The 17,015-nt window shown below is 63.5% G+C and overlaps 2 protein-coding genes across 2 annotated transcripts; both read left to right on the top strand.

Annotated features, from left to right (window-relative positions):
- Positions 1–970: 970 nt before the first annotated feature.
- PPP2R1A (protein phosphatase 2 scaffold subunit Aalpha) lies at positions 971–11,196 on the top strand. The gene is made up of 15 exons (XM_054805011.1): positions 971–1,130; positions 2,038–2,128; positions 2,343–2,443; positions 3,342–3,574; positions 4,248–4,395; positions 4,497–4,652; positions 5,368–5,482; positions 6,086–6,156; positions 6,717–6,851; positions 7,065–7,238; positions 8,223–8,283; positions 8,645–8,799; positions 8,930–9,072; positions 10,714–10,805; positions 11,013–11,196. The coding sequence occupies exons 1-15, from the start codon at positions 1,053–1,055 to the stop codon at positions 11,027–11,029; spliced, it is 1,770 nt and encodes a 589-aa protein (XP_054660986.1). The 5' UTR covers positions 971–1,052; the 3' UTR covers positions 11,030–11,196.
- Positions 11,197–11,520: 324 nt separating this feature from the next.
- Positions 11,521–16,066, top strand: SMG9 (SMG9 nonsense mediated mRNA decay factor; the record flags this gene model as incomplete). The annotated part of the gene is made up of 7 exons (XM_054805001.1): positions 11,521–11,880; positions 12,191–12,286; positions 12,580–12,654; positions 12,974–13,196; positions 13,801–13,898; positions 14,714–14,826; positions 15,955–16,066. Coding segments are annotated over exons 1-7 (927 nt in total), but the record flags the coding sequence as incomplete, so codon positions are not given.
- Between the last annotated feature and the right edge of the window lie 949 nt (positions 16,067–17,015).

Genomic DNA, 17,015 nt, shown 5'->3' with positions numbered 1-17,015 from the left:
TTGGCCCTGGGAATGGGACGAGGGGCTCCCAGTATGGCCCACTAGGTCCCAGTTTGGCCCTGGGGGGGGGGGGTCCAGTGGTTCCCAGTTTGGCCCAGTATGACCCAGTAGGTCCCAGTTTGGCCCAGTATGACCCAGCGGGTCCCAGTTTGGCCCTGGGGGGGGTGTTCCAGTGGTTCCCAGTTTGGCCCAGTATGACCCAGTAGGTCCCAGTTTGGCCCTGGGGGGGGTTTCCAGTGGTTCCCAGTTTGGCCCAGTATGACCCAGCGGGTCCCAGTTTGGCCCTGGGGGGGGGTTCCAGTGGTTCCCAGTTTGTCCCAGTATGGCCCAGCGGGTCCCAGTTTGGCCCTGGGGGGGTTCCGGTGGTTCCCAGTTTGGCCCAGTATGACCCAGCAGGACCCAGTTTGGCCCTGGGGGGGGGTTCCAGTGGTTCCCAGTTTGGCCCAGTATGACCCAGTAGGTCCCAGTTTGGCCCAGTATGACCCAGTGGGTCCCAGTTTGGCCCTGGGGGGGGGTGTCCAGTGGTTCCCAGTTTGGCCCAGTATGACCCAGTAGGTCCCAGTTTGGCCCTGGGGGGGGGGTCCAGTGGTTCCCAGTTTGGCCCAGTATGGCCCAGTAGGTCCCAGTTTGGCCCTGGGGGGGGTGTCCAGTGGTTCCCAGTTTGGCCCAGTATGACCCAGCGGGTCCCAGTTTGGCCCTGGGGGGGGTTCCAGTGGTTCCCAGTTCGTCCCAGTATGGCCCAGCAGGTCCCAGTTTGGCCCCAGCATCCCAGACGGCGGCGCCGCGTTGCCGAGCAACACCTCGCCCCGCCCCTCCGCGCCGTCACTCAACCGCGCCGCCCAATCAGGCGGCGAGGAGGGGGCGCGGCCGAGTTGCCCGCAGGGGGCGGAGCCGGAAGGGAGAGGCGGGGCTCGCCAGGGCGTCTAGACCAATGGGGAGAGCGGGGAGGCGGGCTTTAGGGTAGCGCTGGCCAATGAGCGTTCGGGAGACCCTGCAAGAGCGGGGCGGGCGACCCCGTGCGGCCCCTCAGAGCCGGGGCGGCGGCGGAGAAGATGGCGGCGGCGGACGGCGACGATTCGCTCTACCCTATCGCCGTCCTTATCGACGAGCTCCGTAACGAGGACGTGCAGGTATCGGTTACCGGACTCGGTTCCACTCCCCGGGCCCGGTCTCGGCTTCCGGGTCCGGCCGCCATCGCCCGCCGCGGTCCCGGTCCTACCGCTAATGGCGGCCGCCGCGGCGCCGCCATGAAACGGCAGCTCTGATTGGCTGAGGACGCTTCCCCCCCTCAGGCGCGGGCTAATGGGGAGCGGCGTTATATGGCGCGGGTGGGGGGGGAATCCTCAGCCCCCCCCACCGTCTTCTTTATGCCGGTTGTTGGGATGAAAGGTGCACTCTGATTGGTTGGAGACCCCCCATTCATTCTGTGAGGGGGCTCCTGATTGGTCCAAGCGGGGTGAAGGAGAATCATCTCCCCTCCTCTCCGCGGCGCCCCCTATTGGCGGGGCAGCGGATTCCCCACCCGACGGCCAATGGTAGCAGGAGGGCGGGTCGCCCTCGATCGCTATTGGCTGTCGCTCGGCCTGGGCGGGGCCGACGATGTGTTTAGCAGGTGAGGGGAAGTGGGGAACCAATGGGGGGGCTTCTCTCTGCCGCGGCTGCGCTGCTGAGCCATGAGGCGAAGTTCCTGATTGGTTGAATCGGGGGGGGGGTGTGTGTCTCCTCTCCACCGGAAGGGGCTTTATTTAACACCAGGGCCGCCATTTTGTCTCCCCCCCCCCCTCCCCGAGGGGCTTTATTTACCCCTGGGGAGTGTATTTATCCCCAGGGGGTGGCATTACCCATTCAAAAGGGCTTTATTTTCCCCAGGGGGGGATATTTTGTCCCTAGGGAGCTTCAATTCCCCCCCCCAGGAGGAGTTTTATTTACCCCAGGGGGTTGTTATTTGCTCTGGGGGGGTGGGTTCCCCTCTGAGGGTCCAATTTTGCCCGGGGGGGGGGGGCAATTCCTCACCTATTTTTTGCCCCCTTGCTCCAGCTACGCCTCAACAGCATCAAGAAACTGTCGACCATCGCCCTGGCGCTGGGCGTGGAACGCACCCGCAGCGAGCTACTGCCCTTCCTCACCGGTAAGGGGGGGTCCGGGGGGGTCCCCTGGATTCTTGAGGGGGCATAAGGCCGAGGGGGAGGTCCCCAAATCACCCCCTGTCTCCCCAAACCACCCTCCGCCTCCCCCCATCTGTTTTTATTTGTGTGGGGTGGGGTTTAGGGGTAGGGGGTGGGGTTTGGGAGGTGATTGACAGCCCGGGGAGGGGGTGACAGCTCTCCCCTCCCTTGGCGCAGACACCATCTACGATGAGGACGAGGTGCTGCTGGCGTTGGCGGAGCAGCTCGGCACCTTCACCGCCCTGGTTGGGGGACCAGAGTTTGTCCATTGTCTCCTGGTACGGAGCCCACCCACGCCCACCCTGACACCCACCTGGACACCTTGGGAGCACCCCAGGGGCACCCCGGGGCTCTGTGGTGGGGCATTGGGTGGGGCGGACGCAGGACATTGGGTTGAGCGGGTTGGGTGTTGGGTAGTCATTGGGTTGGTTGGTGGGTTGGGTGGGGCATTGGGTGGGACGTTGGGTGGACGTGGGACACTGGGTGAGTGGGTTGGGTGTCGGGTGGACATTGGGTTGGGTGGGATGTGTGGACATTGGGTGGGACGTTGGGTTGGGTGGATGTGGGTGGACGTTGGGTGGACATTGGGTTGGTTGGGTTGGGTGGATGTGGGACATCAGGTTGGGTGGGGCAACGTTGGGAGGATGTGGGGCATTGGGTTGGGTGGATCGTTGGGTTGCGTGGATGTGGTTGGACGTTGGGTTGGTTGGGTGGATTGGGTGCCTTGTGAGGGGACTTTGGGGACCTGTGGGACCTTGCTGGGGGGGGACAGGTGTCAGGATTTGGGGGGGGGGGTGTGTCTCTTCATGGAGCACCCACCTGAAACTCCCTGAGGGGACGCTGGGGTCCTCGAGGGGGACGTTGAGATGATCTGAGGGAACCTTGGGCTCTTCAGGAGAACGTTGGGCTCCGTGGTAGCACGTTGGGTGCCTTGTGAGGGGACTTTGGGGACCTGAGGGACCTTGGCGGGGGGGCGTCAGGATTTGAGGGTCACCCCGTTTACCCCCCCCCCCCCCCCCCCCCCCCCCCAGAAACCCACGTGGTAATGTCAGGAGGACATTGGGTCGAGAGAACGTTGGGTTGACATTGAACTCTACGTGGGGGGATACTGGGGACACGAGGGACCTTGAGAGGAGTGTCACAGTTTAGAGGTGACCCCATTTTCCCTCCCTATAGCCCCCCCTGGAGAGCTTGGCCACGGTAGAGGAAACGGTGGTGAGGGACAAGGCGGTGGAGTCTCTACGGGCGGTGTCCCATGAACACGCCCCACCTGACCTAGAAGGTCACTTTGTCCCCTTGGTGAAACGCCTGGCGGGAGGCGACTGGTTCACCTCCCGCACCTCCGCTTGTGGCCTCTTCAGCGTCTGTTACCCACGCGTCTCCAGCCCCGTCAAGGCCGAACTGCGACAGTGAGTGACCTCCGCGGTGGCCTCGAGGTGGCCCCGTTGTCCACGAGAGCCATCCCTGGTGGCCCTGTGGCAACTTTGGTGGCGCTTGGTCTGGTTTGGGTTGAATTTGAGGTCTTCACGTTGGTTCTTTGGGCTGTTATTGGCATGGTCTTGGTGATCCCGTGGCATGTCCCCACTGTCCCCAAGCTGTTCCTGGTGGCTCCAACCCATCCTTGGTGTCCTTCAACCCGCTCTAGGTGAGCCCAGGGTCTCCATGTTGGCCTCACAACCCTTTGTTTTGGCCTCATGGCCTGGTCCAGGAGCCCCTGTGGGATGTCCCCAAGGCGTCCACGTTGTCCCCAAGCCATCCTCGGTGTCTCTGAACGACCCATAGGTCAACGTAGGGTCTTTGCGTTGACCTTATGATCCATTTTTGGCTTCGTGGTCCGTTTTTGGATTGATGACCTGGTCAAGCAGAGCCTGTAGCATGTCCCCAAGGCGTCCTCACAGTCTCCAACCCATCCTTGGCGTCCCTCAACGACCGATGGGTTGACGTAGGGTCTTCACGTTGACCCCGTGATCCATTCTTGGCCTCGTGGCCTGATCCAGCAGACCCACAGCACGTCCCCGCAGGGTCTGTAGATGTTCTCAAAGGGTCTGTAGATGTCCCCAAACGTTGTCCCTTCGTCCCCAGATACTTCCGCAACCTCTGTTCGGACGACACCCCCATGGTCCGTCGCGCCGCCGCTTCCAAATTGGGCGAATTCGCTAAAGTTTTAGAGTTGGAGCACGTCAAGAGCGAGATCATCCCCATGTTCTCCAACCTCGCTTCCGACGAGCAGGTAAAATAAATTTCCTGGGATCTTGAGGTTCTCCTGAAGATGGGGGAGAAGTTTTTCCAGGATATCCGGATCCTTCCGTGTCCCGTCTGTCCCTTCTCCAGGATTCTGTCCGGCTGTTGGCAGTGGAAGCTTGCGTCAGCATCGCCCAACTTCTGCCGCAAGAGGAGTTGGAGGGGTTGGTGATGCCGACGCTGCGGCAGGCGGCCGAGGACAAATCCTGGCGAGTCCGGTATATGGTGGCCGACAAATTCACCGAGGTGAGGGATGGGTTTTTTGGGGACGTTTGGGGACATCTTGGGGGTGGGTGGGGCAGCTGGAGATGGCTTTGGGGGGCTCCGTGGGGACGTTATGGAGGAATAGGGAGAAGGAACACGCTTTTGGGGACAGTCGGGGACACTTTGGGGACGGTTTGGGAACCCCCGTGAGGATTTTTGGGGACATCGTGGAGAAATAGTTTGCGGGGGGGACAGTTGGCGATGTTTTGGGACCGTCCTGGGGATGTTTGGGGACAATTTTGGGGACGTTACAGAGGAATATGGGGACACACGCACTTTGGGGACACTTTAGGATCCTTCTGGAGGTGTTTGGAGATGTTTTGGGACATCTTTGGGGACATTTTAGAGGAATGCTTTGGGGGGACGCTTTGGGACACCCCCCCGGCGACATTTTGGGGACACTTTGGAGGAATATTTGGGGGAGGAGACACTTTGGGGACATTTGGGGACACCTTTGGGGACACTATGAAGGACTGTGTGGTAGGGGGGACATTTTGGGGGAATATGAGGTGGGGACACTTTGTGGACACTTTCTAGACCCCCCCGGGGCTGTTTTTGGGGACATTTGGGCACATTTTGGGGACATTCATACCCTTCCTTGTAGACGCAGGTCAGAGTTGGGGGGGGTGACCAACATCCCTGAGGTCGGGGCCACTTTTTTGGGGTAAAAACCGTCCCTTTTGGTTCTTTGCCCCAGCTCCAACGAGCCGTCGGCCCCGAGATCACCAAGACCGACCTGGTCGGCGCCTTCCAGAGCCTGATGAAGGACTGCGAGGCCGAAGTCAGGGCCGCTGCCTCCCACAAGGTCAAAGGTCAGCTGGGGCCATCCCCCCTCGTTTGTCCCCCCTCGTTTGTCCCCCCATCCCTTTGTCCTCAAGGAGGAACCTTGCGCCCTTAAAGTTGGGCGTTGGGTCATCAGGTAGCTTGGAGATGGTCACCAAGGAGAGGCCAGGTGTCCCCAAGGACCATCCTGAGGTCCCTCGTGTCCCCAAGAACCATCCTGAGGTCCCTCGTGTCCCCAAGAACCATCCTCAAGTTCCCCGTGCCCCCAAGGACCATCTTGAGGTCTCTTATGTCCCCAAGGACCACGCCCGTGTCCCCAAAACCGTCCTGAGGTTCCCCGTGTCCCCAAGAATGGTTTCCATGTACCTCATGTCCCCAAGGATGGTCCCTGGAGACCCTCATGTCACCAGAGATGGTGCTTGGGGTCCTTCAGGTCCTTTGAGATGGTCCCCGTGTCCGCAGGAATGGTTCCTGGGGTCTCCATGTCCCCAGGGACCATCCCCAGGTCCTTCATGTCGCCAAAGTTGGTCCCTTGTGTCCCCAAGGACCATACCCATGTCCCTAGGAGTCCCCAAGACCCTTCCCAGTGTCCCCACGTCCCCAGCTAATGCCACCGTGTCCTTCCCCACCAGAATTCTGTGAAAACCTGTCCCCAGACTGCCGGGAGGCCGTCATCATGGGCCAGATCCTGCCCTGCATCAAGGTAAGGGACACTTGGGGACGCCACGAGGTGGGAGAGAACGTCGTGGGGAGACCGTGATGGTGACATCATGGGCTAGATCTTGCTTAGCGTCAAGGTGGGGACACCCTGGTGTGGTGGGATGTCATGCGGACATTCTGGGGACCTTCTGGGGTGGTGGGACATCATGGGAACATGCCAGGGGACCTCCTGGGATGGTGGGACACCCCTGGGGACGCTCTTGGGAACATTCTGGGATGGTGGGACGTCATGAGGACACCCCAGGGGACCTCCTGAGGCGGTGGGACATCATGGGGACGCTCTTGGGGACCTCCTGGGATGGTGGGACGTCATGGGCACATCCCAGGGGACCTCCTGGGATGGTGGGGAACGTCATGGGGACACCCCAGGGGACCTCCTGAGGTGGTGGGACATCATGGGGACACTCTTGAGGACCTCCTGGGATGGTGGGACGTCATGGGGACACCACAGGGCCACCTTGGAGCCACCCCCACAGTGTGACCCTCACCCCAGTGAACCCACCCGGGTGTCCCCACCCATCGCTGTCCCCTTGACGTCCCCAGGAGCTGGTTTCGGACGCCAACCAACACGTCAAATCGGCGTTGGCCTCCGTCATCATGGGACTGTCGCCCATCCTGGGCAAGGACAACACGGTGGAACATCTGCTGCCCCTCTTCCTCGCGCAGCTCAAGGACGAGGTGGGGACATCTTGGGGACGCTCGGGGACGTTTTGGGGGCTCTCGGGGACACTCGAGGACGCGGGGTTGGTTGCTGGGTTGAGGACCGTGGTGGCACAACCAACGTGGTTGAGGGCTCGGGGTTGGTGTCACCATTGGTGGGACCCCCCCGGGTGCCGCCGCCACCACCCCCCGGGTGCCACCACCGCCCCTGACGTCCCCTTGTCCCCGCAGTGCCCCGAGGTGCGTCTCAACATCATCTCCAACCTGGATTGCGTCAACGAGGTGATCGGCATCCGGCAGCTCTCCCAGTCCCTGCTGCCCGCCATCGTCGAGCTGGCCGAGGACGCCAAGTGGCGCGTCCGCCTGGCCATCATCGAGTACATGCCTCTGCTGGCCGGCCAGCTGGTGGGCACTGGGAGGGACTGGGAGAGGAGTGTGGGCTGCTATGGGGGCACTGGGAGGCACTGGGAGAGGAGTATGGACTGATACGGGGGCACTGGGAGGCACTGGGAGGTGCTGGGAGAGGAGCGCGGGCTGCTATGGGGGCACTGGGAGGCACTGGGAGAGGAGTATGGACTGATACGGGGGCACTGGGAGGTGCTGGGAGAGGAGCGCAGGCTGCTATGGGGGCACTGGGAGGCACTGGGAGAGGAGTATGGACTGATATGAGGGCACTGGGAGGGACTGGGAGGCACTGGGAGGGGAGTGCAGGCTGCTATGGGGGCACTGGGAGGCACTGGGAGAGGAGTATGGACTGATATGAGGGCACTGGGAGGGACTGGGAGGCACTGGGAGAGGAGTGCAGGCTGCTATGGGGGCACTGGGAGGCACTGGGAGAGGAGTATGGGCCGATGTGGAGGGACTGGGAGGGGAGTATGGGCTGCTGTGGGGGGACTGGGAGGCACTGGAAGGGACTGGGAGGGGAGTATGGGCTGATGTGGGGGCACTGGGAGGCACTGGAAGGGACTGGGAGAGGAGTATGGGCTGCTGTGGGGAGACTGGGAGGGACTGGGAGAGGAGTGTGGGCTGCTGTGGGGGCACTGGGAGGGACTGGGAGGCACTGGGAGAGGAGTGCGGGCTGCTGTGGGGGCACTGGGAGGCACTGGGAGAGGAGTATGGACTGATATGGGGGCACTGGGAGGCACTGGGAGGGGAGAATAGGCTTCTATGGGGGCACTGGGAGGGGAGTATGGGCTGCTGTGGGGGCACTGGGAGGGACTGGGAGGCACTGGGAGAGGAGTATGGGCTGCTGTGGGGAAACTGGGAGGGACTGGGAGAACAGTATGGTTTTCTGTAGGGGCACTGGGAGTGAGGTGGGCTGTGCTGGGGGGGGCACTGGGAGGTGGTTACTGGTTTATACTGGTTTATACTGGTCTTCTCTCTGCCCAGGGTGTGGAGTTCTTTGATGAGAAGCTGAACTCGCTCTGCATGGCCTGGCTGGTCGACCACGGTGAGCTGGGGGTTACTGGGAGCACTGGGAGGAGCTACTGGGAGGTGGAGGTGTTACTGGGAGCACCTAGAAGGGTTACTGGGGGTTACTGGGAGCCCTGGAGGTGCATACTGGGAGCTGCAGGGATTACTGGGATCTCTGGGGGGGGGGTGTTACTGGGAGTTACTGGTGACCTGATAAGGGGTTACTGGGAGTTACTGGTTGCCTGGTGGGGGCATTACTGGGAGCCCTTGGGGGGGGGGGCGGTTACTGGGACCATAGTGGGAGCCATTACTGGTTGCTCTGGGGATGTTACTGATCCCCCAGTGATAGACTTACTGGTGTAACTGGCGTAACTGGTCTCTCCCCTCCCCCTTCCCAGTTTACGCCATCCGGGAAGCGGCTACCAGTAACCTGCGGAAACTGGTGGAGCGTTTCGGGCAGGATTGGGCCCAGGGCACCATTGTCCCCAAGGTCTTGGCCATGGCCGCCGACCCCAACTACCTCCACCGCATGACCACGCTCTTCTGCATCAACGTGAGGACCCCTGGGTGCTCCCCCCCCCCGACGCGTGGGTGCCCCCCCCCGACGCGTGGGTGCCCCCCCCCGACGCGTGGGTGCCCCCCCCGACACGTGGGTGCTCCCCGCACCCATCCTTTTCCCGTAGGTGCTGTCGGAGGTTTGCGGGCAGGAGATCACAACGAAGCAGATGCTGCCCACGGTGCTGCGGATGGCGGCCGACGCGGTCGCCAATGTCCGCTTCAACGTCGCCAAGTCCCTGCAGCGCATCGGGCCCATCCTCGACAGCGGGTACGGTGCGCGAGCGCGGGGTACAGCCGGCGCGCAGGGCGTGTGCAGGGCACCCGGTGTGTGCAGCGCACCCAGTGCACCCGGTAGATGCAGTACATGCAGCACACCCAGTAGATGCAGGGTGCACAATACACCCAGTGTACCCTGTACATGCAGCACACCCGGTGCACCCGGTACATGCAGTACAGCTAGTGGGTGCAGCGCACCCAGTACATGCAGCACACCCAGTATATGCAGGGCACCCAGTGCATGCAGGGTGCGCAGCACACCCAGTGTACCCGGTACATGCAGTACATCTAGTGCGCACAGTACATGCAGCACACCCGGTGCACCCGGTAGATGCAGTACAGCTAGCGGGTGCAGTACAGGCAGCACACCCAGTAGATGCAGTATATCTAGTGCGCACAGTGCACCCAGTGCATGCAGGGTGTGCAGTACACCCAGCGTACCCGGTACATGCAGTACATCTAGTGTGCGCAGTACATCTAGTGTGCACAGTACGTGCAGCACACCCAGTGCACCCGGTACATGCAGTACAGCTAGTGGGTGCAGCGCACCCAGTACATGCAGCACACCCAGTATATGCAGGGCACCCAGTGCATGCAGGGTGCGCAGCACACCCAGTGTACCCGGTACATGCAGTACATCTAGTGCGCACAGTACATGCAGCACACCCGGTGCACCCAGTAGATGCAGTACAGCTAGCGGGTGCAGTACAGGCAGCACACCCAGTAGATGCAGTATATCTAGTGCGCACGGTGTACCCAGTGCGTGCAGCACAGCTAGTGCACCCAGTACATGCAGCACACCCAGTATGTGCAGGGTGCGCAGTACACCCAGCGTACCCCATACATGCAGTACATCTAGTGTGCACAGTACGTGCAGCACACCCAGTGCACCCGGTACATGCAGTACAGCTAGTGGGTGCAGTGCACCCAGTGCATGCAGCACACCCAGTATATGCAGGGCACCCAGTGCATGCGGGGTGCACGGTACACCCAGTGTACCCGGTGCATGCAGCACACCCAGGGCACACAGTGCACCCGGTATATGCAGTGCACCTGGTACATGCAGTGTATGCAGTACACCCAGTACATGCAGGGCACACAGTACGCTCAGTGCATGCAGGGCACCCAGTACATGCAGTACGCTCAGTGCGTGCAGTGCATCTAGCGTGCACAGTACATGCAGTGCACATGGTACGTGCACCACACCCAGTGCGCCCAGTACTCTGAGTGCACACGGTACATCCAGTATGCACAGTACGTGCAGCGTGCCCAGTACATGCAGCGCACGCAGTGCATGCAATACGTCCAGCGCACACAGTACGTGCACTGCGTGTGCAGCGTGCACAGCACACCCAGCATGTGTAGCACACCTGGTGTGTGCGGCGCACATGCTACGCTTGGTGCGTGCAATGCATCCTGTGCCCGCAGTACACCCAGTGCATGCAGCGCTTGCGTTGCGCCCAGTACATGCATTACACTCAGTACACGCACTGCGCGCAGTACACCCAGTGCACCCATGACACCCCCATTAATTTATTTCCCTGTTACCATCCTTCCCTGCTCCCCCACGTCACACACACGCATCACACACGTGTCCCACACGTGTCCCTACGGGTGTTTCCTGTCCCCCCAGGACGCTGCAGAACGAGGTGAAGCCGGTGCTGGAGAAGCTGACGCAGGACCAAGACGTTGACGTCAAGTATTTCGCACAGGAGGCGCTGACCGGTGAGGGGACAGTTGGGGACATGGAGGGGGGGGACGGGACACCAGGGGGATGCGGGGGGACACTGCGGGGGGGGGGAATGTGGGGCCAGGGGGACGAGTGGGGACACACGCATGGAGGGAGGGGGGTGGCTGGGGCGGGGGGACACTTGGGGACAGTGGGGGTGTCACTCCGTGCCGGTGACACCGCTGTCCCCCCGTGTCCCGCAGTGCTGGCGCTGGCCTGACCTCGCGTCCCTCGTCCCCGCATGCGAACGGCGCCGTCTCCCCTCTCGCCCCACCACCCCTCTGGTGTCACCGTGGCCCCGATGTCTCTCCTGCCCCCACCCCTCTCCCCAGGTTATTAATTAATTATAATTATAACGAGTTTTGCCGTTAATAAACCGCTCCAACAGTTTTGTTTCCAGTTGGGGGGGGGGGGGGGGTGATGACATGCACACACACGAAGGGGACCAGTGACGCACGGTTCCCTCCCAGTCCCTCCCAGTGCCTGGGGATGGGAACTGGGGGGGTGCGGTTATGGGGGGGCTATAGGGGGTCTGGGGGGGGGGGGTCTATAGGGGTGCTGGGGGGGGATATATGGGGTGCTGAGGGGGGTTCTATAGGGTGCTGGGGGCCTGGTGGGTCAGAGGTGGGGCTATAGGGGGTCTATAGGGTGCTGCGGGGGGGTCTGGAGGGGTCTATAGGGTGCTGGGAGGTCTATAGAGTGTCTGGGAGGCGTCTGTAGGGGACCTGGGGGGCGGCTGTAGGGGTGTTGGTGACACCAGTGACCTTTTGGTAGCACGCGCTGACGCGTTAGTGACGTGTCGGTGACGTGAGGGGCTGGGCGCTGCCCTCGTGGGCCCCGCCGGCGAGGGTGGCACTGCGCATGCGCCCGACCCCCAGCCGCTGGCTCCGCCCCTCAGCCGCTGACCCCGCCCCCTTCCGCGCATGCGCCCGTCTCACAGCCGCTGGCTCCGCCCCCCGCGCATGCGCGGTAGCCCCCCCGCCCAGCATCGCCGCGCGCCGGGAGCCGCTGAGAGGCGGGAAAGCGCCGGGACCCGCCGCCGTTTCCGGGGCAACCACCGGCTCCCTCCAGGTATCCCTCCGCCCCGCGCATGCGCAGACTTTTCATTTTGTCTCTCCCCCCCCAAGTATCCCTCCGCCGGACCTATAGCCGCCTATAGCTCCCTATAACCCTCCCCTACGGCACCTATAGTCTCTCCCCGTCCCCTATAGCCACTCCCCCGTCCACTCTGGCCCCTCCCACTCTTCCTACACCCCCTCCCGTGTCGCTCCGCCCCGCCGGGACTTGATTAACCTCAGGAAACACCCCCCCTCCCCGCCCCCGGCAACCCCGCCGGTGCCTATAGATTTCCCCTATAGATTCCTATAACTTCATCTCGCAGGTGTTACCGATGTCGGACTCGGGGCAGAGCCCGGCCCCGGGCGGGCGGCGGCGTTGGCCGAGGGAGAAGGAGCCGGACGGGGGCGGAGACAGACGGGTGGGTGGGGCCTGGAGGGGGGGCGTGGCTAAGGGGTGGGCGGAGCTAGGGCTGAGTGACGGGGGCAGGTGCATGGCACTGGTAAGGGGGGGCGGGACTAGAGGTGAGTAGGCGGGGCTAGGGGGTGATTGACAGCGGTGGGGTGCTCCACAGGTGCGGTGGGTGGGGGCATGGGTGGGCGTGGCTTGGACGCAGTGGGCGTGGCTTCAGCCACCATAGGGAGGGATGGGAGGCTGGGGAGGGGGGGCGTGGCCTGGTGGGCGTGGCATCGCTTGACCCCGCCCCCCCTTCAGCAGGAGGGAGGGGAGGAGCCGGCCGGCCTCATGCAGAAGACGCCAATCATCCTGGCCAAGCCCCCGGGCGAGCGGGTGAGCCGGAAGGGGCGGGGCTTAGCCGGGGAGGGGCGGGGCTTAGCCGGGGAGGGGCGTGGTTTAGACTGGGGGCGTGGCTTAGCCCGGGAGGGGCGTGGCTTGGCCCGGGAGGGGCGGGGCTTTAGCGGGGGCGGGGCTTAGCCGGGGGCGGGGCTTAGCATGGGAGGGGCGGGGCTTAGCTGGGGCGGGGCTTAGGCTGGGGAGGGGCGTGGCTTAGCCTGTGGGCGTGGCCTGACCTGGAGGGGGCGTGGCCTGGCCTCCCGGCTCCCTCCCCTCCCCCCTGCTGATGTCACTTTTTTGGGGGTGGGCGGGGCAGCAGCAGGCGAAGGCGGGATCAGGCCCGGCCCCGCCCACCCCCGCCCCGGCCCCGCCCATCGTGCTGATGAAAGCGCGGGGGGAAGAAGGGCGGGGCGGGGGCGGGGCCACGTCGGGGGAGGGGCCTGCGTTGGCCCCGCCCCGTGAGAGGGAGGGGCCTCGCCCCACCCAACCCGTCTATCAGCTGCACGGCAGGGGGCTGCCCCCCCCCGGCGCCCTGGACCGTGAGTGGGCGGGGCTAAGGGGGAGGGGGCGGGGCTATGGGGAGGGGGCGGGGCTAAGGGGGTGGGGCTAAGGGGGGCGGGGCTAATGGGGAGGGGGCAGGGTTACTGCCCGGGAGGGGGTGGGGCTAAGGTGGGAGGGGGCGGGGCTTAGGGGAGGGGGCGGGGCTAAGGGGGAGGGGTTACTGCCCAGGAAGGGGCGGGGCTAAGGGGAGGGGGTGGGGTTTGGGGGGGTGGACCGGAGCTTGGGGGGGTGGGGTAAAGGGGGAGGGGTTTAAAGGTTTGGGGCGGGGCTAGTGGCAATGTGGGGGCGGGGCTAGTGGGTGGGGGCGGGGCTTAGGCTTGGGGTGGGGCTAAAGGGGAGGGGGTTAATAATTGGTGGGCAGGGCTAATTGGTGGGTGGGGCTAATTGGGGTGGGGTTGATTGGTGGGCGGGGCTAATGGGGAGCCAGAGGGGAGGGGCTTGTGCTCGGTGGGCGGGTCTTATGGCTTTGGGGGGGCGGGGTCAGGAGGGTGATGCGGAGTGGTGGGCGTGGCCAGGGAAGGGGGGTGTGGCTGCCGGGTGGGGGAGGGGGGAGGCGCGGCCAAGCCCTTTGGCTCCTCCCAGCCGTTGCCGGCCAGGCCCGATTGGCCGCCCCGGAGAAGATGAAAACCAGCATCAAACTGGTGGACGAGCAGATGAACTGGTGTGACAGCGCCCTGGAGGTGGGGGCAGGGCCCAGGGGGGCGGGGCCATGGCTCAGGGGGGCGGGGTCAGGCCCGGGGGGGGCAGGGCCAGAGCCCAGGGGGTGGGGCCAAGGCCTGGGGCAGGGCCCAGGGGGGCGGGGCCAGGGCCCAGGGGGCGGGGTCAGGGCCCAGGGGGGCGGGGCCAGGGCCTGGGGGGCGGGGCCAGGGCCCAGGGGGGCGGGGCCAGGGCCTGGGGGCGGGGGCAGGGACTCCTGGGTCCAGAGGCAGAGCCCTGGGGGCGGGGTCTGGAGCCTGGGGGTGGAGCCTGGGTCAGAGGGGCGGGGCCAGGACCTGGGGGCGGGGCTTGGACCATGTGGGCGGGGCTTGGGCCCTGGGGGCTGGGCCAGGAACCTGGGGGCGGGGCCAGGGTTTGTGGGGGGGGCCGGTAACCTGAGGGCGGGGCCAGAACCCGGGGGGGTGTGGTCAGGAGCTTGAGGGGCGGGGTCAGGAGCCTGTGGGCGGGGCCAGGAGCCTGGGGGTGGGGTCAGAGAGCCTGTGGGCGGGGCCAGGATCCACGTGGGTGGGGCCAGAGTCCCTGTAGGCGGGGCCAGGAGCCTGGGGGCGGGGTCAGAGCCCCTGTGGGCGGGGTCAGGAGCTTGAGGGGCGGGGCCAGGAGCCTGTGGGTGGGGCCAGCAGCCTGTGGGCGGGGCTATGAGCCTGTGGGCGGGGCCAGGATCCCCGTGGGTGGGGCCAGAGTCCCTGTGGGCGGGGCCAGGAGCCCGGGGGGGGGGGGGAGGGGCTGTGTGGGGGAGGGGCGGTTGCCGCAGCGGGGGTTCCCCTCCCCCCCCCCCCAGTTCCTGCTGGAGCAGACGGACGTGCTGGTGGTCGGGGCGCTGGGGCTGCAGGGCACCGGGAAATCCACCCTGCTCTCCCTGCTGGCCGCTAACCAGCCCGAGGAGGATCCCCGGTACTGGGGGCACTGGGAGGGACTGGGAGGGGACTGGGGGGCACTGGGAGGGACTGGGAGGGGACCGGGATGAACTGGGAGGGGACTGGGGGGCACTGGGAGGGGACTGGGAGGGACTGGAGGGGAACTGGGGCATACTGGGAGGGACTGGGATATACTGGGAGGCACTGGGAAGGGACTGGGGTATACTGGGAGGGACTGGGGTATACTGGGAGGGACTGGGGGGAACTGGGAGGGACTGGGAGGGGACTGGAGGGGAACTGGGGTGTATTGGGAGGGACTGGGGGGGACTGGGAGGGACTGGGATATACTGGGAGGGACTGGGAGGGACTGGGAGGGACTGGGGTATACTGGGAGGCACTGGGAGGGACTGGGATATACTGGGAGGGGGCTGGGAGGGACTGGAGGGGAACTGGGGTATACTGGGAGGGACTGGGATATACTGGGAGGGACTGGGAGGGGACTGGGAGGGACTGGGGTATACTGGGAGGCACTGGGAGGGACTGGGATATACTGGGAGGGGGCTGGGAGGGACTGGAGGAGAACTGGGGTGTATTGGGAGGGACTGGGGGGGGACTGGGAGGGACTGGGATATACTGGGAGGGACTGGGATATACTGGGAGGGACTAGGATATACTGGGAGGGGACTGGGAGGGACTGGAGGGGAACTGGGGTATACTGGGAGGGACTGGGATATACTGGGAAAGACTGCGAGGGGATTGGGGGGGACTGGGATATACTGGGAGGGACTGGGGGGGGACTGAGGGAGGGGACTGGGAGCACTGGGATGAACTGGGATTGGATCCGGGGGTCACTGGGCTGAACTAGGTTAAACTGGGCTGAACTGGGCTGGGGCCTGGGGGGTCACTGGGCTGAACTGGGCCAAACTGGGAAGAACCGGGATTGGACCCGGGGGGGGTCACTGGGCCGAACTGGGCTAAACTGGGCCAAACTGGGCTGAACTGGGCCGAACTGGGCCGGGACCTGGGGGGTCACTGAGCCAAACTGGGCTGAACTGGGCCAAATTGGGCCAAATTGGGCCGAACTGGGCTGGGACCAGGGGGTCACTGGGCCGAACTGGGCCGAACTGGTCTGAACTGGTCTGAACTGGTCTGAACTGGTCCCCAGGTCCTTCGTGTTCCGGCCGCAGCCCCCGGAGCTGCGGGAGCGCGGCGGCAGCCAGACGGGCGGCATCGACTTCTTCATCACCCAGGAGCGCGTCGTCTTCCTCGACACCCAGGTCCGCTAATTAATTAGCGCTAATTAACCCCCAGAAACCCCTTAACTCCCCCATTACCCCCTCCTCCTCCCCTAATTACCCCTAATTACCCCCAATTAACCCCCATTACCCCCCTCCTCCCCTAATCACCCCCAATCACCCCTAATTACCCCTAATTAACCCCTTAATTCCCCCTATTACCCCCTCCTCCCCTAATTACCCCTAATTAACCCCTTAATTCCCCCTATTACCCCCTCCTCCCCTAATTACTCCTAATTACCCCTAATTACCCCTAATTAACCCCTTAATTCCCTCTGTTCCCCCTCCTCCCCAATCACCCCTAATTAATGACCCCCTAATTACCCCTAATTAACCCAATTCCCCCTATTAACCCCCTCCTCCCCTAATTACCCCTAATTAATTACCCCTAATTGCCCCTAATTACCCCTAATTAACCCCTTAATTCCCCCTATTAACCCCCTCCTCCCCTAATTACCCCTAATTACCGCTAATTAACCCCTTAATTCCCCCTATTCCCCCTCCTCCCAAATCACCCCAATTAATCACCCCTAATTACCCCTAATTAACCCCTTAATTCCCCTATTACCCCCTTCTCTGCAATCACCCCTAATTAATCATCCCTAATCACCCCTAATTACCCCTAATTAATCCCTTAATTCCCCCTATTAACCCCCTCCTCCCCTAATTGACCCCTAATTACCCCTAATTAACCCCTTAATTCCCCCTATTCCCCCTCCTCCCCATCACCCCAATTAATCACCCCTAATTACCTCTAATTAACCCCTAATTAACCCCTTAATTCCCCTTATTACCTCCTCCTCCCCAATCACCCCAATTAATCACCCCTAATCACCCCTAATTACCCCTAATTAATCCCTTAATTCCCCCTATTAACCCCCTCCTCCCCTAATTGACCCCTAATTACCCCTAATTAACCCCTTAATTCCCC

The sequence above is a fragment of the Grus americana genome, chromosome 27 (genome assembly GCF_028858705.1).
Source record: "Grus americana isolate bGruAme1 chromosome 27, bGruAme1.mat, whole genome shotgun sequence".
In the NCBI taxonomy this organism is placed as follows: Eukaryota; Metazoa; Chordata; class Aves; order Gruiformes; family Gruidae; genus Grus; species Grus americana.
This window is presented reverse-complemented; position numbering and strand designations above follow the sequence as displayed.